We start from the raw sequence: 23,869 nt of genomic DNA on the forward strand, positions 1-23,869 counted from the left end.
AATTAAAAATGTATGGAATTAAAGATACTATAAAGACAGGTGGCTGAGAAAACAAATTTTAAAATGTTGATAATAAAAAGGATTGTTATTAATAACAACAATGGATTTATTGTACAGAATATGGATATAGCTATTACAGACCAGTAATAAAAAGACAAGCCAGTGAGAAAAAAGGGTGAAGAATACAAACAGGCAGTTCACAAGAAGAAAACATTTGAATAGCCAATGAGCCTATCAGGTTGTACTCAGCTTTCCTGGGAATCTGGAAAATACAAATGAAAACCACAATAAGATACTGTTACACATCTCTTGGATTGACAAAATGTGGAAGTCTTGATAAATACTACATGTTGGGAGGTTATAGAATAGACTCTGCTAAAATAAATTGGTATAACTACTTTGGATAGTTATTTACCAGTATATGTTAACTAAGTTGAAGATGCATATCCTGAATGACACAGCTCTTCAATTTCCAGGTACATGTATACCCTAGAAAAACTGAAATATATTCATTATTAAACTAATAGCATTGGAGATAGCAGCATTGGGGAAGTCTGGAAACAATGTAAATGTTAATCAGTATTCCACTTGTATAAATTGGATTATTATGGTATATTTATACAATGCAGAGTTGTTAAAATGAATAACTTAGTTGTTAAAATGAATAAAATGAATAACTGTTTAACTCAGAGTTGTTAAATGTACTAACACAGTTAAAGGTTTTAATAAAATAATGTTGATTGAGAAAAAAGCAATTGCAAAACATACATATAGTATAAATATCTTTATTTAAAGCTTATAGTTACATATATATACATGCTGTGCTGTGCTAAGTTGCTTCAGTCGTTTCAGGCTCTGTGCAGCCTTGTAGACTGCAACCTTCCAGGCTCCTCTGTCCATGGAATTCTCCAGGCAAGAATACTGGAATGGGTTGCCATGCCCTCCTCCAGGGGGATCTTCCCTAGCCAGGGATTGAACCCACAGCTCCTGTGCCTTCTGCATTACAGGCAGATTCTTTACTGCTGAGCCACCAGGGAAGCCATATATATATAAAGCTTTGAAATAAAAGTACTGTATACCCCCAAATATGTGAACATGATAAGCAAGGTAGCAGTAAGGTAGCAGTCATCTTGTTGGTATGGAGGGGCACAGGGTCAGTGAGGAGTACAAAGAGAGTTTTGTCTCTTTCCCAGCAAATATGAAAAATCTTAGATTTCATAAAGCTGTTTAGTAGGTAAAAGGGTTTTTATATTATTTTCTACTTTTATGTCAAAATTAATGTCATAATTTTTAATCATTTTAATTTTTCTAGTAAAAGTGCTTATTTTACAGTATGTTTAGGAATACATTTCCTCTTGGTATAGCTAACGAGACTACAAAGCAAGAATACATACACTTTCAATTATTAAAGTATACCCAAATTAAGACTACATTTGATGTCTTCCAAAGTAAAATTCTTTGAATTTGATATTAAAGGCATAAGAAAAGCAAAGTTAATTCCTCTGCTAGATGGAGTAACCTAAGTATGTCTTGGTCAGTCACAAATGATGAGTACAATGAACAGAATTGACCCCTCAGAGAACCATGAAGATTGAGAGAAGAGCACGTTCTTAGAAGTCTAAGCATCAGGACAGAAAATCTTACTGTTTGAGCTCATTTATTTTCATTTATTTATTTCATTTATTTATTTGCTTTCTTCCTATGGACATTCTGTAATGCAACTTGCAGTAATACAACTTGAAAAAATGCTTCACACCAACTCTGATAATTAAATAATCTTCACATGCTCTTTAACGCCTATCCATAATCAAAAGGTATTTAATCTGTAACTTCAGGTGGTTCCCCTTTCTCAGCGAAGTGGTGTTCTTGAATGGTGCACAGGAACTGTCCCTATTGGTGAATTTCTTGTTAACAATGAGAATGGTGCTCATAAAAGATACAGGCCAAAGGATTTCAGTGCCACTTACTGCCAAAAGAAAATGATGGTGAGTAACATTCAAATATATATGCTATTACAAGATTATCTGGTAGCTTATTAAAACGGACAGTTATCAAATATTTGGGAATATAAAAAGTTTTAATTTCATCAGGTAATTGTATAAGACAGTATGCTCACTAGAATGAAAGTTTGTGTGAATGAAAAAGGAAAGTTTTTAAACTATGTTGTGTCAACCCTTGTTGGATGAGAAACATAACATTATTCAATGTTTGCTAATTTGCTTCCAGTTTGGGGTAAGGTAATTCTTAACAAACAAATACTAACTAAAACCAAAAAAGAAAAAGTTATGAAAGAGAGAGAGACCTTCTAAGACTTTTGCTACATCACATCACACTGGCCATCTGGTCTGACATTCATTGACCCAATCAGTGACATTTATTGAATGTCTCCTCTTTATTGGGTTCTATGGTAGGACTTCACAAATATGAGTAATCACTATCATACTTATCCCATTTTAAGATGAAAAGAAGTTCTGAGAATTTAGCTTCCCCCAGGTCAGTGAACTAATAAATAATGGAACAAGGATTTAAACTTTGTCTGTCCAACTCTAAAATCTATTTACTTTTTCTTTTGTTGTGCTTTCTGTTATATATTTTAAAAAATGTATGGTAAAGCACTATAGGGGTTGTGAGGGAAGGGTTTGTGTAGGGACAGAGGAGGAAGTGATCAGTTCTACCTGGGACAGGAAAGAATGGAGAGAATCAGATTCAAGACTTGGTGGTCCAGTGGTTAAGAACCCGTCTTCCAAAGCAGGGGACGTGGATTTTATCCCTGGTCTGGGATCTTAAATCCCACGTGCAACAGCCCATGTGCTGCAGCTAGAGAGAAGCCCTCTTGCTACAATGAAAGATCCCATGTACTGCAACTAAGAGCTAACGCACCAAATAATAATAGACAAATATTTATTTATTTAAAAAAAAAGACTTCATAGAGGAGATGGTGTTTGAGGTGAGTTTTATAAATAAATTGGTTTTCCAGGAAGAAGGAACATAGAAGCAAAAGGGAAGGAGGCACAAACAGGCAGGTAAAGATGGCATAGGCTTAGTTTTTGAGGAGGAATAGATGAGACTGAAGCAGTAGTCATTAATCAAAAAGTGGAGGGCTGCCATAGGAAATGTTAAGAAATTTGCACTTTATCCTGTAAGCAATAGAGAACCCTTGAGAAGTATAGTAATATCAGATAGGCATTTTAGAAAACTAACTCTGACAACACTTATATTTTGAGAAAGCTGACTAGAAGCATGAGATTCAGTCTAAGAGTAATAACGGTAGGAATGGAGAACAGGCAGTTCACGTAAGAAAAATTAAAGAGGCAAAACTGATATGATTTGGTTGCTGTTTATAAGTGGGGTTGGTGAAAAAGAGTATCAGTGGTGCCCAGTTTCCTGATTGGGATAATGGAGTAGATGGAGAGGCTAATTATTATTATTACCATGTTGATGAATAAAGGAGGTGGTTGAGGTTTGCCAGATCTGAGAAGGTGAATTAGTTTCGATTTGGAAGTGATCCAAGTGAAGATATTGATTGAAAGTTGGAGAGGCACACCAGGCTGGAACTTAATAAAAACACCTGAGCCAAAGACACAGATGTGACTTGCGTTTCTCCAATGATGAGGAATGTTAGGCATCTTTTCAAGTGTTTGTTGGCCATCTGTATGTCTTCTACACAGAAATGTCTGTGTAGGTATTATTGCAGGGCAACAGTGGTGTCACAGGCTTAGAGAAGACTTGTGGACTCAGTAGGGGAAGGAGAGGGTAGGATGAATTGAGAGAATAGCAAGAAAAATAGATAGCCAGTGGGGATTTGCTGTGTGACACAGGGAGCTCAATCCAATGCTCCCTGCCAACTTAGAACAATGGGATGGGGTGAGACAGAAGGAAGTTCAAGAGGGAGGAGACGTATGTGTACCTGTGACCGATTCATGTTGATGTATGGCAGAAACCAGCACGATATTGTAAAGCAATTATCCGCCAATAAAAAATTTTTTTAAAGGAGGGACATATGTATACCTATGGCTGATTCGTGTTGATGTATGGCAGAAATCATCACAATATTAAGTAATTATCCTCAAATTTAAAATAAACTTTTTTTAAAAGATACAGATTTGAAAGTCATCAGTCCATAGATGAGAATTGAGCCCTTCAATGTAGATAAGCTTTGTTTCAGGAAGTTATTATATAGGAAGGAAGTGTTGAAGAACAGATCTGAGATGTTCGGCTGCCTTACTGCCACAGTCAAGATTCAGTCAACCTGTGATTGATTTTTCCTTTTTCTTATCATACCCCTAGATCTGTGATATACCTAATAATATATGGAGCTATCTTTGGCATTTTTGTGTTTACTTCCACATAGGTTACAGAATCATTCAAATTACAATTGAATTAAAACAAATAACAGTCACTGTTGGTGTGCCTCTTTCTCCTAAAATTAACATGAAAACCCTAAAAGGATTATATTTTGTTATTGCTTCCCTGACCAGACTTGTAGCTTCGTGTGTGTGTGCTTAGTCACTCAGTAATGTCCGACTCTTTGTGACTCCCGTGGACTGTAGTCTGCCAGACTTCTCTGTCTATGGAATTTTCCAGACAGACAAGTTTCTTGTAGGCAAAGATAATGTCTAGTTCTTCTTTTTATTGCTTTTATACCTACTGTACCATTTTCTTATTGAAACTACTAGTACATATTAGTTGAACACAATACTGAGAAAATAATTTTATATTTTATCTATTAAAGGATATGCAGAAAAAGTCTTTTGAAGAGAAATATGAAACTTTCATGGAGATTTGCCAAAATTTTCAACCAGTTTTCCGTTACTTCTGCATGGAAAAATTCTTGGATCCAGCAGTGTGGTTTGAGAAACGGTTGGCTTATACTCGGAGTGTGGCTACTTCTTCTATTGGTAATCGTCTTTTACATTTTAGTAGATTCAGCACTTCCTACATTCTGTGTTCCAGGGAGATGATGATGGTGATCATGGTTTTTACCAAGCCACCATCATTAGATCATTGTGTTTCTTGTTGATCCTGATTCTTAGCTTCTAAATATAGCTCTTCTTATTTTGGCAGGAAAGAATTTCTTTTTTTTCCAGGAAGAGAAATAAGACTGATTATTTTTCTTCTTTACTTAATAATGAATATGTCTTATTTTCTCTTCCATCAATGTATTATTTTCTGGGATTTTCTTTGGAAAATAATAAAACTCATGATAATTCCATTTAAGTTATTTCCTTTAATTGTTACTGGTCTTTTGCATACAACCTTTATAACACTATGATATGAACACCTAATGATTGATTCTGTTTAATAAGAATAGGAATAATGATATATATTTAAATATTCTGTGTACAATATATATTTTGACTTTCTAATTTCTAAGAGTTTGGAATTAACAGTAGTTAGCAGTTAACAATATCTTAGAGTGCGAAACTAACAGGAATATCAGTGATCTATTGTTTTTAATGAAAGAACACTCTTTTCATCACTTAGGTACAGTATACCAGGAAGGCAGGGCATGTATGTTTTCAAAAGTTTCTGGGTAATAATGAAACCCTCTTTTTTTCTACATTGAATTCAACTAATTTTATGAACAGGAAAGTAGGCCCAGGTAATGACAGAGCTAGCCATGCATCCCAGGCATCCTGACATTCTGTTCACTATTTTTTCTGTAACATCTCATGGTGGTTTTGATTAGGTTAAAAACATTTCAAAGCATGCTATCATCTGTCTTAAAAATAGAAATGTAGTTTTTCCTGGATATATACCTAATTAAATGAATTAATGATTAATTTGTGTTACATATAATTCATCAAGCAGAAGAAAGTTTCACTGAAGAATGAAGAACTTACCCATAGGCATCTCAATTTAAAAGTATACTTAATAAATATCTGAGTATATATAATGTGCTGCTTTGGTAAATAATGGGTCTCAATTTTAAACACACTTATTTTGAAGTACAAATTTTTGAATATATGTATGTATTAGTAAAGGGAAAATTTTTTTTTAAACAAATCATCTAGGATTTGTAAAATGCAGTATAAATTAAAACAGCTGGCAAGATTTAACTTAAACTGAACATGGCCAAAAGGAAATGTACAAAATATACAACATTTCCTTTAGTAGGCAAAAAAGCCTAATAGTCAATAGTATTAGTTCAAATTATGGCTAATTGTGTTATAGAAATAGATGATATCAGTGATTTCAAGTGTTTTTTTTTTTTTCCTAGTTGGTTACATACTTGGACTTGGTGATAGACATGTACAGAATATCTTGATAAATGAGCAGTCAGCAGAACTTGTACATATAGATTTAGGTAAGTAACCAAAGATATATTTCTTTGTTCAGTAAATATTTGGTCATCAAGAAATTTTTGTTGTTGTTTGCCTACCAGGATTGCGAGTATGAAAGAGAGACAGATATATCAAAACAATAAATATTGCTTATTTAAAAAAAAAAAGCTTAAACACAGTGATACTGGAGGGAGTAGCTAATTCTGCCTCAGATAATGAGTGACATTTAAGCCAGGTTGAAGAGAAAGAAAGGATAATCTGGAGAGAAGATAGAGCAGATACTGAAGGGAAGGATATTGAAGATATAATGTTGTAGGAATGGTGAGAAATTAAGCGTGGCTGGAGTGAAGTTTGTATGTAGTTGAGTAGCTTGAGATATAGACTGGTACGAGATTATAAAAAGCCAGGCCAAGAAGTTTCAACTTCAGTCTTTTAAACAATGGAAAGTGAATGAAGATATATTTGATCAGAACATAATCCTGTTTATTGGAAAGATAATTTGGAGAACAGTATTAGCAGTAGGAATACAAGTTAGGGGAGATTATAATAGTTTAAACAAGAGATGATTTGGACTAAAGTTGTATGGACCATGAGATTGGATTTAGGGACATTTTTGTAGTAATTTTGTACCAGTGATATAAGATGTGGAAACAAAGGGAGAGGGTACTCCAAGATAATTGAAGCTTCTAACTAAGGAAAACAGCGGGTTTCGTGGAAAATAAGAAACTGGTGAACTTAGTTTTGTGCGTAGTTTTGAGATATTAATGGCATTTCCAGGGGAAGTAGGCAGTTTAATATATAGGAAAGTAAAGATGTTGAAAATAGTAAGAGATGTAGAACTTTAAGCAAATAGAGTACAGTTAGTCACTGGACTAGGGGAGGTGCTAATCTTATACATCATTCTCGATGAAGAGGACTAACGGTAGAATTGTAAGGAATACCACCAGAAGTCTGAGTCTTGAATATTCCCCAGTGGTTCAGTGGTTAGGACTCAGTGCTCTCACTGCCCAGGGCCCAGGTTCATTTCCTGGTTGGGGAGCAAAGATCCCACAAGCTGCACAGCAGAGCCCAAAAGAAAGAAGGGGAAGAAAAAGGCTGAGTCAGAAAAAAAAATGAGGAATAACCACCAAGTAATAGAATCATAGAAACTAAAGTAGGGCTATCTTGGAAGCTAAGAGAGAATAAATTTTTGTGGACAAAGAAGCTCTGTGCTCAGTAGTATCTGATGCAGAAAGGTCAAATAAGATGAATGCTGAAAATAGGCCTTTGAACTTAATTAATCAATCTTAGTAAATTTGGGATAGAATGGAGGAAGTGAGATTGTGAAAAGGCAAGGATTGAATGGAGGTTTGGAAGTTAAGGACATGTAGGCTAATAATGTGGAACTGTTCTGCAAGAAGTTTAGAAATGAGAGAAGAATAAAGAGAAATTTGTTACAGAGATGGGAGGTAAATATTTGGTCCCCTCCCCCACCCATTTTTGGGATTTTGAGGTGTATTTATTCTTATTCATTTGCTCTCTTTCTTTTTTTGGCCGCACTGCATGGCTTGTAGGACCTTAATTCTCTGACCAGAGACCAAACCTGGGCCCTCGGCAGTGAGTGTGTGGAGTCCTAACCACTGGACTGCCAGAGAATGTGCTCATTTGCTTTCTTAAGATGGGAGGTACTTATAGGAGAGACAAAAAGATTAAAATAGCAAGGGAAATCATAAAGTATGTGTGTATAGAGTTGGCTTTATACTGGAAGCATGTAGAAGAAAGGATGAACACATTATCATTAGGAAACTCTTTGACCAGAGGGTAATTTGAGAAATTATATTTGCTATTCCATCTTCTCTGAGAACTGAAAAACATGTTTATTTGCTAATAACAAATAACGGAGGGATGGTAACGGACCCTAAAAGAACAATAAAAATTTTTAAATGGGTACCATGGAGATGATACCACAAGTTGACTAGAAAGGGATATATAAGACTGGCCAAGTATTTTAAGGGATGCTTTCCTAGGATAATAATCCTAAATTTGTAGTGTCATCATATGATTTCTTCCAGCAGTCCTCAGTATCCTTAGAGTTAAGTTCTACTTTGAAATGGTAAGCATAGAGGAACAAGGGGCCAGGAAGATTTAAAGTACTAGCAAGAGTAATCAACTTTGCAGGCTATACCCTGAGCAGAGTAGGGAAAGAAGAGAGACTAACAGACTAGAAATCTTGATGAGTTTGAAGAGTATTTAATAAGAATAAAGGGGTAGAAGGAGAAGAGGTTTTGATTAGAATGTAGAATTTAAGATTACTTAGAAAGTACTGTTTTAAGAGATGATAAGTTTTATAGTCTAGATGTTCCAGCTGGATTTAGAAAAGGCGGAGGAACAAGAGATGAAATTACCAGCATCCATTGGATCGTAGAAAAGGCAAGATAATTCCATAAAAACATCTACTTCTGCTTCATTGACTATGGTAAAACTTTTTACTGCGTGGATCACAACAAAGTGGAAAATTTTTAGTGATGGGAATACCAGACCACCTTACCTGCCTCCTGAGAAATCTGTATGCAGGTCAAAAAGCAACAGTTAGAACCAGAAATGGGACAATGGACTGGTTCCAAATTGGGAAAGGAATATGTCAAGGCTGTATATTGTCACCCTGCTTATTTAACTTATAGACACAGTACATCATGCAAAATGAAGCACAAGCTGGAATCCAGATTGCAGGAGAAATATCAATAACCTCAGATATCCAAATGACACCACCCTTAAGGCAGAAAGTGAAGAGGAACTAAAGAGCCTCTTGAAAGTGAAAGAGAAGAGTGAAAAAACTGGCTTAATACTCAGCATTCAAAAAATGAAGATCATGGCATCCGGTCCCATCACTTCATAGTAAATAGGTGGGGAAACAATGGAAAAAGTGACAGTATTTTCTTGGGCTCCAAAATCACTGCAGATGGTGACTGCAACCATGAAATTAAAAGATGCTTGCCCCTTGGAAGAAAAGCTATGACCAGCCTAGCAACAGCATATTAAAAAACAGAGACATTACTTTGCCAGCAGAGATCCATCTAGTCAAAGCTATGGTTTTTCCAGGAGTTCTCGCATCTCCAGGATGTGAGAATTGGCCCATAAAGAAAGCTGAGTGCTCAAGAATTGATGTTTTTGAACTGTTGTGTTGGAGAAGACTCTTGAAATTCCTTTAGAGTGCAAGGAGATCAAACCAGTCAATCCTAAAGGAAATCAACTCTAAATATTCATTGGAAGGACTGATGCTGAAGCTCCAATACTTTGGCCACCTGATGCGAAGAGCTGACTCGTTGGAAAATACCCTGATGCTGGGAAAGATTGAGGGCAGGAGGAGAAGGGGACAACAGAGGATGAGATGGTTGGATGGCATAACCGACTTAATAGACATGAGTCTGAGCAAGCTCTAGGAGTTGGTGATGCACAGGGAAGCCTGGCATGCTGCAAATCCATGGCATTGCAGAGAGTTGGACACGACTGAACTGAATTGAAGTTTTATAGTGTAAGTTTTCACTTAGCGGTTTGCTGAGAGAGTAAAACTGAATTTCATTAGAACAGATAAGATCATGGATATTAAATGATTTTCCCCAGAACAAATTCCAGAGTTAGGACAGAGAGGAAGATCGTAAGCTAGATCCATGTCAACATTCAATGAATTTGAGAGTAATTCTTAGAAGCTGGGGTATAATAAATATGAGAATGAGTGGAGTTGTTAGAGCCTGAATATGGGAACTCAGTAGAGGAGTGAAATTTTGCATGAGAATGAAAGGACAGTGGTCTAGAAGGGACAAAGTAGAGATAGTGGTATGCCAACCTATGTTCAGGCCATGCTAAATGCATCTATAAATGAGAAAGGTAAATTGGTATAGCTACTTTGTGATACTGTTCAGCATTATCTGCTAAAGCTGGGAGTTGTGACCCAGCAATTCCACTGCAGTAGAAATACACACCATGTGTGTAAGAATGTTCATAGTAGTACTATTCATAATACTCCAAACTGGAAATAGCCCCAACCCCCATCACAAATAGAATGAATGAATAGTTTATAACCATACCACCCTGAATGCGTCCAGTCTTGTCTGATCTTGGAAGCTAAGCAGGATTGGGCCTGGTTAGTACTTGGAAAGGAAAATGGATGAATGAATTGTATTGTATTCATAAAATGAAGTACTGTATAACAGTGAGATTGAGTGAACTATAGCCACACACAACATGGAAAACACAAATACAAAATTAAGTGAATCTAGATATGAAAGAATATATACTGTATAATACTGATAAAATTAATCTAACTGTTAGAAGTCAGGATAGTGGTAACCCTTTGAAGAGGTGGTTCATGATTGTTAGGGAGATGGGGTGGGGCTTCTGGAATGCTGGCTACATAGGTTTTGTAAAATCTCAATATCCATACACTTGAATGACTTTGTTAATTGATTCACTTTTCTTGTGTATCTCTTTGACTATCCATTGCTGCATAAGAAACCACCCTATACTTAGTAGCTTAAAACTACTATTATTATCTCTCATAGTCTATGGGTTGACTGGACTCAGTTGGACAGTTCTCACTTAGGATCTTTCATACTATTGTAGTCAGAACCTGGGGCTGAATTTGCCTTAGGGTTAAACTGGGCCAGTTTCTAGGATGGCTTCTTACACATTTGATGCTTCATTGCTCCTCCATGTGACCTCTCTGTATAGCAAAGTAACCTGAACTTTTTGTGTGTGTGTGATTAAAAGTATATTAGTTTATTTTTTTAAAAGTAGTTCTCCCTAAGATTTGTTCATCTTTGCCTGAGGTCTTTTTTTTTTTTTTTTAATTGAAGGATAATTACCTTAAAGTGTTATGTTGGTTTCTACCAAACATCAACATGAATCAGCCATATAACCTGAATTTCTTATAACACATCTCAGGGTTCCAAGAGGAAGGAAGTGGAAGTTAAGAGCTAGCATGCAACTGGCACAGTGTCACTTCTGCTATATTCTAAGTCATAGTAATGTTATAGTACCCATCCAGATTCTCCTCTCTCTTTCTGGGACTCCAATAACAATATATTAGACCATCTCACTGTAACATATTCTGTTTACCTCCTTGTCTATATTTTCAAACCTTCTTTTTCCTCCAACTCACCCATGGTGTCAGTGGAAACCATGCAGGAAGCCTGGACTTCCAGTCTCACCCAACTATAGCAAGGAACCCCCTCTCCTCTTGGATGTCAGAGGAGGCCAATTGAGGAATCTGGTCTTCTATCATCACTTAGCAGTTACTTCAGTGTAGTTACTTCAAAAGCCAGCAAAAGCAGAAGTATAAATCCAGAGTCTCATAATGTAACATACAAATAGATCAATTTCAATTGAAAATCATTTGTCAGGAAAATCATAGTTTGAATGAAAAACAAAAAATATCAGCACTAAGATGACAAAGGATTATCCGAAAAAGATTTTAAAGCAGCCATCATAAAAATGCTTCATGGAGCAATTGCAAACATGTTTAAAACAAATGAAAAGGTAATAAGTCTCAACATGGAAGCAGTCTCAGCATAAAAATAGGACATATGAAAGAACCAGGTGAAAATTTTAGAACAGTAAAATGCAATAATTAAAACTTTAAAACTCAATGGTTAAGCTCAAGAAGCAAAAGAAAGAAAGGATCAATGAACATGAAGACAGAAGAGTAGAAATCATCCAGTATGACAACAGAGAAAGAAAAGGAGAAAATCTTCAGCAACTTGGGCTAGACAAAGAGTTCTTAGACTTGACACCTAAAGCATAGTCCCTAAGAACTCAGAACTCTCAAACTTCACCAGTATAAACAAAACAAAACAGTTATTAAATGGGTAAAAGGCATGCATAGACATTTCATCAAATGAGATAAACAGTTAGTAGATTCAGCATACAAAAGGATACTTACCTGTACCACAAATTACAGCCCCAAATTGGAAGCAATCCAGATGTCCTTTAAATGGGCAAATGCTTAAGCAAAATGGTACATCCATACCATGAAATACAACTCAGTATAGATGACAGTTTGGATGATTCTCTCGAGAATTATGTTGAGTGAAAAACTAATTCCCAAAGGTTACATACTGTTTGACTCCATTAATAAAACATGCTTGAAATTACAAAATTATAAAAATGGAAAACAGATTAGTGATTACTGGAAGAAGAGAGAGTAGGGGTAGGCCTTGGGAGGTAAATAGGTATGCCTGATACAGCATAAGCTAATATAACAGAGCCCAAAGAGTTGATGCTTTCAAGTTGTGGTGCTGGAGAATACTCTTGAGAGTCCCTTGGACAGCAAGGAGATCAAACCAGTCAATCTTAGAGAAAGTTAACCCTGAATATTCATTGGAAGATCAGATGCTAAAGCTGAAGTTCTGATACTTTGACCTCCTGATACGAACAACTGACTCATTGGAAAAGACCCTGATGTTGGGAAACATTGAAGGCAGAAGGAGAAGGGTGTGACACAGGATGAGATGGTTGGATGGCATCATCAATTCAATGGACATGAACTTGGGCAAACTCTGGGAGATGGTGAGGGACAGGGAAGCCTGGTGTGCTGCAGTCCATGGGGTCATGAAGAGTCAGACAGCTTGGCGACTGAACAACAATAATATAGCATGAGAGATCCTTATAGTGATGAAAATATTCTGTATCTTAATTGTATTAGTGTCAACATCCTGGTTGTAATATTGTACTATAGTTTTTTGCAAGATATTACCATTGGGGAAAAATGGGTAAAAGATATATATACATATCTCTGCATTTTAAATTCTACCCTTTACTACCTCATTCTTAAAAGTCAGCCTTTAATATAGGTTTCTCTGATTATATGTTAATAAATAATTTTTAAACTTGTTTTTTAAAATTTGAGGTTGATTTTTCTGGAGCATTTTGAAGATAAAGAAGGCAGGCAGAGCATAGAATAAATGACTGTGTGTTCTAATACTGAGTGAATATTGGTGACAAGTTATTTGGTGCCTCTGCAAAGTTCACAGGCCAGTTGAGAGGAAAGTAAATTAGCTCTGTGACCTCCTAACCTCACTATATTTTTTACTTTAGGAGTTGCTTTTGAACAGGGCAAAATCCTTCCTACTCCTGAAACAGTTCCTTTTAGACTTACCAGAGATATTGTGGATGGGATGGGCATTACTGGTGTTGAAGGTGTCTTCAGAAGGTAAGCCAAATAAGGTAAGGTAGGGTAGATGATTTTTGGTGTCAAAATTATTCAGATTATTGATTTCCATAGATTGTAGAATTCATTGCTAGAATTACATTCCAATGCTTTACTGACTATGGGTAAAAACAGTAATTTCCCCTTCCTTCAAACTGCCTAGGATGTCAGTCAATATAATACACATACTGTTCTCCCTTACTACCTCTGAAAGCAGCCTGCCTTTACTTTTCACACCTCTATCCTAGCTAAATCTTTGTTTATTGATCAGAACTTCTATTGGGTACTCATTCTTGGGTGCATAATTTATCCTAAAGAAGTTTATGGTCTGATACAAATTCCTGCCAACTTTACAGTTCCCTGTAGCTTTCCCAGCATAGGTCTACATACTCAATATTCTTTCTTTAGTCTACACACTCAACTTTTAACTTGGCAGATTCTAGTGAAAGTAAACTATTGATTACCATAATAGTCAACTGAAAGAAATGTTTCATAGTAGCACCTTGTTACTCTTATAAATGCTAAGCTTATATTCACATACCTATTTATATTCTTTTCAGAAACATCTACTGAAAACTCACTCTGCCAAGTACTGTGCTCTTTGAGATATTAGTTTGGGAATTAACAAAAACAGTTTCAGCACACTAGACAGGAAGATATAGGAGATAAAGATACATTGAAAATGTTCATGTAAATTCATATTTACAATGTGTTTGTAGATGCTGTGAGAAAACCATGGAGGTAATGAGAAATTCTAAGGAAACCCTGTTAACCATTGTAGAGGTAAAGTATATTATAAGGAAATTTTTATTTCTCTACCTAATAGACTGCTGTCTTGTTAGGAGGGCACTGATTTGAGGTTCAGTACTTTGTTTTAAAGATGTGGGATGATACTGGCAGCAGGAGAGTTAATAGTGGTTTAGAAATGCCTTCAGCCCCCTCAGGTTTCTTGGAATGTACAGCACTATAAGTAACCTCTAGTCTCCAATACGTACATCAGCACTGACATCTTAGTTATCTTGTATGGTATTATTTCCAGAATGGTTTCCTTTGGAGTTTTAAAAGAAATCAGTAAATTATATCTCCTTTCTGCTGCCCAGGTTCATAATCATGTAGTGAGATAGATGGAGATCAGAGTGTCAGCAGTGTTACTGCAGGAACATGACTGAGGAGTTAGGGCCAAACTGGCTTGCTACTGGTGCCACCTCAGTGCCTCTCTACTTTCTTAACCTGGGGACAGCCCACTGAGTGGGGTTTGGGCCTACAGGGCCTAAACACTCCATCAGGATTACTGCTTCATATTGATCAGGGCAGAAAGGGAAGGAAGTCCAGCGAATTTCCAGTGCTTATGACATTAATTCTACCCAAGTGAGAATTGAGTACCTGAGGCAGTCCTTTTGTCTCCTAGTACAGGATATGGGGGGCAAGAGACCAGGAGAGTATCCTCTGCAGAGAAGCATGGAAGTAGAGTTGTGTTAAACAACATTGATGTTGACCAAATTTGAACTTCTAGGAATGAGGCAAGAACACTTGTATTTTATAACAGTTCTCCTACTGGCAGCCAAGGTTGAGAATCTCTGTTAATTCACTGGCATTAACCATTAAACCTGTGATCAACAATGGCCAGAACTGTATGCCAAGGAGGGTGAAATTAATAGTCTTTTAGGGTGGTCCTGTGTCTGCAACCTTTATAAACCAAAGTCCTCTTTATAGATCTTTCAACTGCTGGTGGCAATATAGATTTTTGGTACAAAGAGTGTTAAAATAGGTCCCAATACCATGTTGATAAAATTAATTCCAAGGATGTGCTGTTCTCAAGGCTGGAAAAGCTTTCCTTTTTCCCATATTATGTTTATACATGTTATCATTTATTACAGTTGGCCATTAGTTCTGCAGCAAGAATAAATGATAACATGGATACCTCAATAATGTAGAAATCAAGTTCTAAAATTAAATTATCTTGCTTTTTTGCCTTTAAGCCAAAAAAAATCTAACTTTTCAAGTTGATTTAAGATCCAAAGAAACTTAGTATATCCCCCAGTATTTTACTCTGCTCAGTCTCAGTCAAAAGGTTTTTTTGTGCCTGGGTAGATTTAGGGGTTCCTTTGGTATTTGAAAGAGGGTAATTCCCTCAATGCCTCATAAGTTTTACTGGTTGAATGCCAAATTGCTCAGGAGCCTCATTGTTTAAAGAGTAGTAGAGTATAAAATTAGATAGCTAAAAGTGGACAGATTATCCAGGGGTTCCTACATGAGTGTGAGTACTTTAGATTTTACTAAGATGTAAACTCTTGGGGAGTTTCAGACTTGGTAATTGATCCGCATCTTCACCTGCAAGAACTGTGTAACATGAGCTTTATAAGCTTTGTGTGTTTTACTGATCTGCCTACTGTTTCCTCTGTAAATCTGTCTGAATTTCCTCAAATTATTTGGTGTGGTTGTCCCAATCGTCAAGAATAGTTTCCCAATTGACCTCACTATGGACTTTGTATCTTCAGCTTTATCAGGGTACTTCTCAAGAGTTTTGTTGGATCCCAGTCCTCTGGAATGTTATTTTAGTCTACTCTCCTGTCATTATGTTTACAAATTAGTTTGGTATTCAAATACTACTCCATATATAGATTTCAGAATGCCAACCATAGCACTAGGCCTTTAGTTCTGAGAAGTTTTCAATAAATTATACCTTTTTTCTCCTACCCAAATTTGGAACTTAGTGAAAAAGAAAGAGCCTTAAGAATAATACATAGAAGATGGCAAGGAATAGGACAGGGAGATAGATCACTTTCTCCCCCACAAGTACATCAAAAGATCATTTGAATGTGGAGCAACTTCCACAAAACAACTTCTGAACACTGGTGGAGGACACCAAACACCCAGAAAGGCAACCCAAAATGAGATAGAAAAAAAGATAAAAGGCGAAGAGAGAGACAAAGGATTTAGGGACAGAGACCTGTCCTGGAGAGGGAGTCGTGAAGAAGATGCCACACAAGAGGAAACCGTCTCACAGGAGGGATCAGTGGGGAGCTTTGGAATCTCAGAGGGCAACATAACCAGAAAACAAAACACCAAGAATATGCACCTAACCACAATTACCGCAGAGAAACAGCTCAGATGATTGTGTCTGCCTGCAGCAAATAGAGGCTGAGCGTGGAGGTGTGGGCTGCATCATTGGTCCTTAGGATAAGAACTAGGCTTGAATGGCCTGAGGACAGTCTAAGGGGGCTAAAGGGACATAGCAACCCTAACCATGTGAATACCAGTTAGACAAAAAAAAAAATGAACCTTTCCTGCAGGAAGGCTCTAACTGGCACAGTGACACCTGGCATTCTCACAGAATAAAGGGTTGTGCCCTAAAGAATACCAAAGGAAAGTAAGCCTGCTGCCATTTACGACCCTCCCTTCCCGGAGGCAGAGAGGCAGGAGTGCGGTAGCCAGAGACAGAAGGCAAGGGGCCACTGCAGTCTCAGCCCCGAGATCACATCTCCCACCAAACTGTGAGCAGGCTGCCTGTCACTAACCACATCTTGCTGGGATCCTGGACAGGTCACATCGGCCGGGAGTGTCACAACCTGAAACCAGCTTTCCAGAAGAGATACATAGTGCACTTGGGACTCTGCCCTTATGGCACATCTGGGAAACCAAGCGGTCAGGACTAGGTGGGTGCATAAGATTCATGGCCTACCTGGGACAGTGTGCTCATTGAGCACCCTGTCACCTGAGCAGCTTGGACCTGAGAGGTGCACAAAACGCAGGGTCCACTTAGGACAGTGCCCTCGCAGAGCACCTGGAAGCCTGAGCAGTGTACCTGGGAAGTACATGCTGCTTTGGGCTGATGCCAACGCAGTGTGGTCCATCCACTGCAAGCACTCCCCACACATACCCACATACCAGCCAATTTTGTTTGCAGTGTTCCTCTCCACAGCACAACTGAGCGAGTGAGCGTGAATAAGTGGCCACCTTCACCTCCTCGTGTCAGGGCAGAGATTAGACACTGAAGAGACTTGCAAACAGAGGAAGCCAAGATAAGCAAAGAAGCTCTGTGGGTGGAGAAATCTTGAGGCTACTAAGAAGAGAACCAAAACCCAGAGGCAGGAGGCTCAACTCCAGAACTTTAGACCATCATAGAATTCCTTTTTGTCTATTAACATTCCGAATGTTAATAGACAAAAGCCCACCCAAAAGTCTCCATACCTACACTGAAACCAGGCTCCACCCAAGAGCCAGCAAGTTCCAGTGTGAGACACTTGATGCTAATTCCCTAGCAAAACAGGAATGCAACCCTGAATATTAGGAGTCACGGTGCCCAAAGCCATACCAAACGCATAGACATCACAAAACTCACTACTGGACACTTAATTGCACTCCAGAGAGAAGAGATCAACCTCCATCCACCAGAACACAGACACAAGTTCCCCCAACTAGGAAACGTTAATAAGCCATTAGTCCAACCCCACCCACAGGAAGTAGATACCACAGTTAAGAGGAGCCATGACCCTCCAGCCTGCAGAAAGGAGACCCCAATCAGCAATCTAAACAAAATGAAAAGGCAGAGAAATACCCAGCAGGTAGAGGAACATGATAAAAACCCACCAAACCAAATAAAAAAGAGGAGCTACGGAGTCTGCCTTGAAATAGTTCAGAATAATGATGGCAAAGATGATCCAAAATCTTGAAAACAAAATGGAGTTACTGATAAATAGACTGGAGACATGGATTGAGAAGATGCAAGGCATGTTTAACAAGAATCTGGAAGAAATAAGAGAGTCAATCAATAATGAACAGTGCAATAACTGAGATTAAAAACACTGTGGAGGGAACCATAGTACAGTAACTGAGACAGAAAAAAGGATAAGAGGTGTAAGACAGAATGGTGGAAATAAGTGAAGCTGAATGGAAAAAAGTATAAAAGGAAATGAGGACAACCTTAGAGACCTTTGGGACAATGTTAAACACCCCAACATTCAAATCATACATGTCCCAGAGGAAGAAGACGAAAAGAAAGGGCATGAGAAAATATTTAAAGAGATAATAGTCCAAAACTTCCCTAATATGGGGAAGGAAATAGCCACCCAAGTCCAAGAAACCCAGAGAGTCCCAAACAGGATAAACCCAAGGCAAAGAACCTCAAGACACATGTTAATCAAACTAACAAAAATTAAACACAAAGAGCAAATATTAAAAACAGCAAGGGAAAAGCAACAAATAACATACACGGGGATCCCCATTAGGATAACTGCTGGTCTTTCAATAGAAACTCTTCAGGACAGAAGGACATACTTAAGCATCCACTCTCACCACCAGTACTGAACATAGTTTTGGAAGTCCTAGCCACAGCAATCAGAGAAGAAAAAGAAATAAAAGGAATCCAGATTAGAAAAGAAATAAAACTCACAGTGTTTGCAGATGACATGATCCTCAGCATAGAAACACCTAAAGATGCCACAGAAAATTACTAGAGCTAATCAATGAATATAGTAAAGTTGCAGGATATAAAATTAATATACAGAAATCCCTTGTGTTCCTATACACTAACAATGAAAAATCAGAAAAAGAAATTAAGGAAACAATCCCATTCACCATTGCAATGAAGAGTGAAATACTTAGGAATAAATTTACCTAAAGAAATAAAAGACCTATATATAGGAAACTATAAAACACTGATGAAAGAAATGAAAGATTACACAAATAGATGGAGAAATATACCATGTTCGTGGATTGGAAGAATCAATATAGTGAAAATGAGTATACTACTGAAAGCAATGTATAGATTCAACACAATCCCCATCAAATTGCCAACAGTATTATTCACAGAACCAGGACAAATAATTTCACAATTTGTTTTGAAACACACAAAACCTCAAATAGCCAACTCAATCTAGAGAAAGAAGAATGGGAGTGGAGGAATCAAACTTTCCTGACTTCAGACTATACTACAAAACTACAGTCATCAAGACAGTATGGCACTGGCTTTGTGTCAGAAATATAGATCAGTGGAACAAAATAAAAAGTCCAGAGTTAAATCCACACACCTATGGACACCTTATCTTCGACAAAAGAGGCAAAAATATACAATGGAGAAAAGACAGTCTCGTCAATAAGTGATGCTGGGAAAACTGGTCAACCACATTTAAAAGAATGAAACTAACACCATACACAGAAATAAACTCAAAAATGGACTTAAAGACTTAAATGTAACACCAGAAAGTATAAAACTCTTGGAGGAAAACTGGCCAGAACACTCTCTGACATAAATCACCTCAAGATCCTCTCTGATTCACTTCCCAGAATAATGGCAATAAAAACAAAAATAAACAAATGGGACCTAGTTAAGCTTAAAAGCTTCTGCACAACTATGGAAACGATAAGCATGGTGAAAAGACAACCTTCAGAATGAGAGAAAATAATAGCAAATGAAGCAGCTGACAAAGAATTAATCTCCAAAATATACAAGCAGCTCGTGAAGCTCAATACCAGAAAAACGAACAACCTAATCAAAAAATAAGTAAGAAAACTAAACAGACATTTCTCCAAAGAAGACATACAGATGGCTAATAAACACATGAAGAGATGCTCAAGATCACTCATTATTAGGGAAATGTAAATCAAAACCACAATTATGAATCATCTCATGCTGGTCAAAATGGCTGTCATTAAAAAGTCTACAAATAAAGGCTGCAGAGGATGTGGGAGAAAGGGAAAACTCTTACACTGTTGGTGGGAATGCAAACTTGTACCCAGCAATTGCACTGCTGGGCAGGCACCCCAAGGGAAACAGAATTGAAAGAGACACATGTACCCCACTCCTCATTGCAGCACTATTTTCCAATAGCTAGGGCATGGAAGCAGCCTAGATGTCCATTGGCAGATGAATGGATAAGGAAGTTGTGGTAGATATCCACAATAGAATATTACTCAGCTATAAAAAGGAATGCAGTTGAGTTAGTTCTAATGAGATGGATAAAACTGGAGCCTATTATATGAGTGAAGTTAAATCAGAAAGAAAAACATGAATACTGTATATTAATGTGTGTATATATATGGAATTTAGAAACACAGTAATGATAATCCTACATGTAGGACAGCAAAAGAGACCAAATGTAAAGAACAGACTTTTGGACTCTAGGAGAAGGCAAGGGTGGAATGCTCTGAGAGAATAGCATTGAAACATGTATATTACCACATGTAAAAGAGATGACCAGTGCAAGTTCAATGCATGAAGCAGGACACCCAAAGTCAGTGCTCTCTCTGGGCCAACCCAGAGAGCTAGGGGGTGGAGGGAGGTGGGAAAAGAGTTCATGATAGGGGGACACATGTATACCTGTGGCTGATTCATGTTGATGTATAGCAGAAACCATCACAATATTGTAAAGTAATTATCCTCCAATTAAAATAAATAAATTTTTTTTAAAAAGAATATAGTCTGAACTTGAGTAAAGTAGAAATATAATAAATTAATTAGATTAAATAATACTAAAAAAAAGTAAGAGATTGGAATGTCAGGTTTATCGCTGATACAACTGTTGGAGAATATGGCTTAGGAGTAAGGTCCAAATAGACTTCCTTCTGCTGTCCACCACCTACAACCCAATCTATCCCTTGGTCCAGCTCACTGGGAGAATTGGGGCCTGCAAGCAAATGTTCTTACCCAGGACCATACTCATCAAGACGTGAGAGAGAAAGAAAGAACGTGACTAGTGCTTATGCCCTTTTAATTGATTAGTTTCCATCAGGAACCATGGGTCAGACAATGTCACAGCCCCCAGTTGGGACGAAGAATGGATTCAGATGGGAGGAGAAGCCCAGAGCATCGTGTTAGTGCAGTTTTCTCCACAAGGAAGCATGAAGCACATGTGATAAGTTTGCCCCTCCATTCCAGTCAACTGCCGTGTAATTGGTCTCTATTATAATACTGGTCAAAGTGCACATTGTTCTTCTAATGCAAATGTTCTTCTAGGTCCTCCTATATGATCCTCTCTTTGACTGGACCATGAATCCTTTAAAAGCTTTATATTTACAACAGAGGCCAGACGATGAAAGTGAGCTCCATTCCACTCCAAATGCAGATGACCAGGAATGCAAACGAAATCTCAGGTGAGCAGCATCTGTTGACAGTTGTTCCGATTTTCCTGTTCCCAAGACCCTTTAAACTGTTCCACCTCATTAAAATCTTTGTTTTTGTCATTAGTGATATTGACCAGAGTTTCAATAAAGTAGCTGAACGTGTCTTGATGAGACTGCAAGAGAAACTGAAAGGAGTAGAGGAAGGAACCGTGCTCAGTGTTGGTGGACAGGTGAATTTGCTCATACAGCAGGCCATGGACCCGAAAAATCTCAGCCGACTTTTCCCAGGATGGAAAGCTTGGGTGTGATATTAAGCATGTGATTGCCTTGGATTCAGCCTTTATAAATTGTACTTTGACCTTCATTGTTAACCCACCGACATACTTTGAATAAGTATTAATATTGAACTAAGTGAATTACTGTGTTTTTTTAAAAAAAAATTTAATACTTGCTTCAGTTCCCTAAAGTTGCTTTACTAGTCTCAAGCAACAGTTTTCTCATACTTTAGATATAACTGTCAATCATGCTCTAATTCTAGGCTAAACATTTGTTTTTTCTTCTCAAGTACATACTTGTATCAGTTTCAGTAGAATCACTGAATCAGTAAAATCACTGTTACAGTCAGAACAAATAAATATACTGCTAACTTTGATGTAGCTTTTAATTAAAACTTATTTCCCAGATAATACATATGAATGATAAATTATTTAATATTAGTCTATAAAAGGAAGGAAAAACTTAAAAATTGTAACCATCTATATACCATTGTAAGTAAATATGTTGGATTTTCAATAGTAAGGTCACTCAGTGCTGCTCAATAATGAAGATGTTATGATATGGAAAACAAATTTCACAGATACAGTATGGTTACTTTTTTTTTCAGAAATGTTTATTAGACTTTCTCATTCTATTCTCTTTATCTTTTAAGCCCTGTGTGTTTCCAGTACTTTATCTTTGTATAATGCCTTCATATCTGTCTTCTAGTTCATGAATTCTCTTGTCATTCGCTATATAATCTCCTTTTTAAACTATTCATTGGATTTCTCCTTTTAAAAGTTGTTATTCATTTCTAGGTATGTACCATTCTTCAGATTTGTCTATTATTTGTTTCATGATGTCCAGTTTTTTGTTTCTGTTTTTTTAACTGTAGGTTCTGTTTGTATATATTGGGTCTTATCTTTGGTGGACTGTTTATCCATGTATTTTGTGATTTTATAAGGTGAACTTATTTTCAGTAGGACCTTCTCATGGGAATCTTGAGTGACCTGGGTTAAGAATAATTCTTTCCAGAAAAGTTTTATGTCTGGTTATGTCATAGTTCCAGGGCTATCAGTGACAGAGGACTACTCTTACTTTAATTTCTTGGCTTCAGGGTTTTTCTGACCTGAAGAGAACCATACAGTAACTGAGAGAAGACTACCAGGCCAAAACAGACATTTTTCCTCATTAAGTTCCTGTGCTAATGGGCTAGTGTAAACCTGCTTGTGTCCCAACTTTATTGTAGACACAAGGGGAGATGCATTTAATTATTGCCCTTTTAAAGTCCTCTTAGAGATGTTACAGCTGAATTCATAGATTAGTGAATTTGGCAAGTTTACTCTGGTTTTTAGTTTCCTTCTGAAACTGAAAAATTTTTGACCATAAGAAATTCCTCTTTCTTATAACTTCTGTTATGCATTTAAAAAACATTTCTTGTACCGTATATAGCATTTCTGTGTGTTTTGTTGGCAGGGAGGGGTTTAGGTATCAAGTTTGATATACAGCTAGAAATGGAACCCTTCTGTCCACATACTGTCATTAGACAAACAAGTAAAACTACTGACTTGTCTCTTGGTGAATATAATCTTCCATCCTTAGGAAGCTGTCCGTATCTGCAGAGATTAAGAAATGGGTGGTTGAGCATTCTTTTTGTCTGTACCTTAGGTGGTTATGTAAGCAGTTTCTTGGTATTTGTTTCTGTTGCCAATGTCAGGTTTTCACTCATCTGATCTCTCCACCTTCTCTTCTCTCCAAAAACAATCTCCAGAACTTTTTGTACTATAAATTTCTTAGTTTGATTTCTGGGAAACTGTTTTTAAATTTTCTATTTTGCATTTCAAATTAGAAGCTTCTTGTGATATATATTTTTTCTTATAAATTTCCTAAATGAATATTTAATATATATTGGTAGTTTTATTACCATAGTGAATCGAGGGAATGCAGTAAACTTAGAATGTCTTTAAGAAAGCCTTGAAAAGTAAAAAGATTTTTAAAAATTGAAAAAAAAAAACCTTGAAATATTGATGCTTGGAATAAGAAATGATCAGCTAGATGATAGCATAGGTAAGTGAATTCATCGCTG

At 37.0% G+C, this 23,869-nt stretch overlaps 1 protein-coding gene across 1 annotated transcript in view; it reads left to right on the top strand.

The window, feature by feature from the left end:
• ATM (ATM serine/threonine kinase) overlaps window positions 1-21,836 on the top strand; it is a 141,915-nt gene extending 120,079 nt beyond the window's left edge. The window contains exons 56-62 of the mRNA XM_052652907.1: window positions 1,836-1,985; window positions 4,733-4,898; window positions 6,221-6,307; window positions 13,356-13,470; window positions 14,187-14,250; window positions 21,422-21,558; window positions 21,653-21,836. Of these exons, the coding sequence (XP_052508867.1) occupies window positions 1,836-1,985; window positions 4,733-4,898; window positions 6,221-6,307; window positions 13,356-13,470; window positions 14,187-14,250; window positions 21,422-21,558; window positions 21,653-21,836 (903 nt within the window). The remainder of the gene's footprint in view (window positions 1-1,835; window positions 1,986-4,732; window positions 4,899-6,220; window positions 6,308-13,355; window positions 13,471-14,186; window positions 14,251-21,421; window positions 21,559-21,652) is intronic.
• Window positions 21,837-23,869: the final 2,033 nt, after the last annotated feature.

The sequence above is a fragment of the Budorcas taxicolor genome, chromosome 15 (genome assembly GCF_023091745.1).
Source record: "Budorcas taxicolor isolate Tak-1 chromosome 15, Takin1.1, whole genome shotgun sequence".
NCBI lineage: Eukaryota > Metazoa > Chordata > Mammalia > Artiodactyla > Bovidae > Budorcas > Budorcas taxicolor.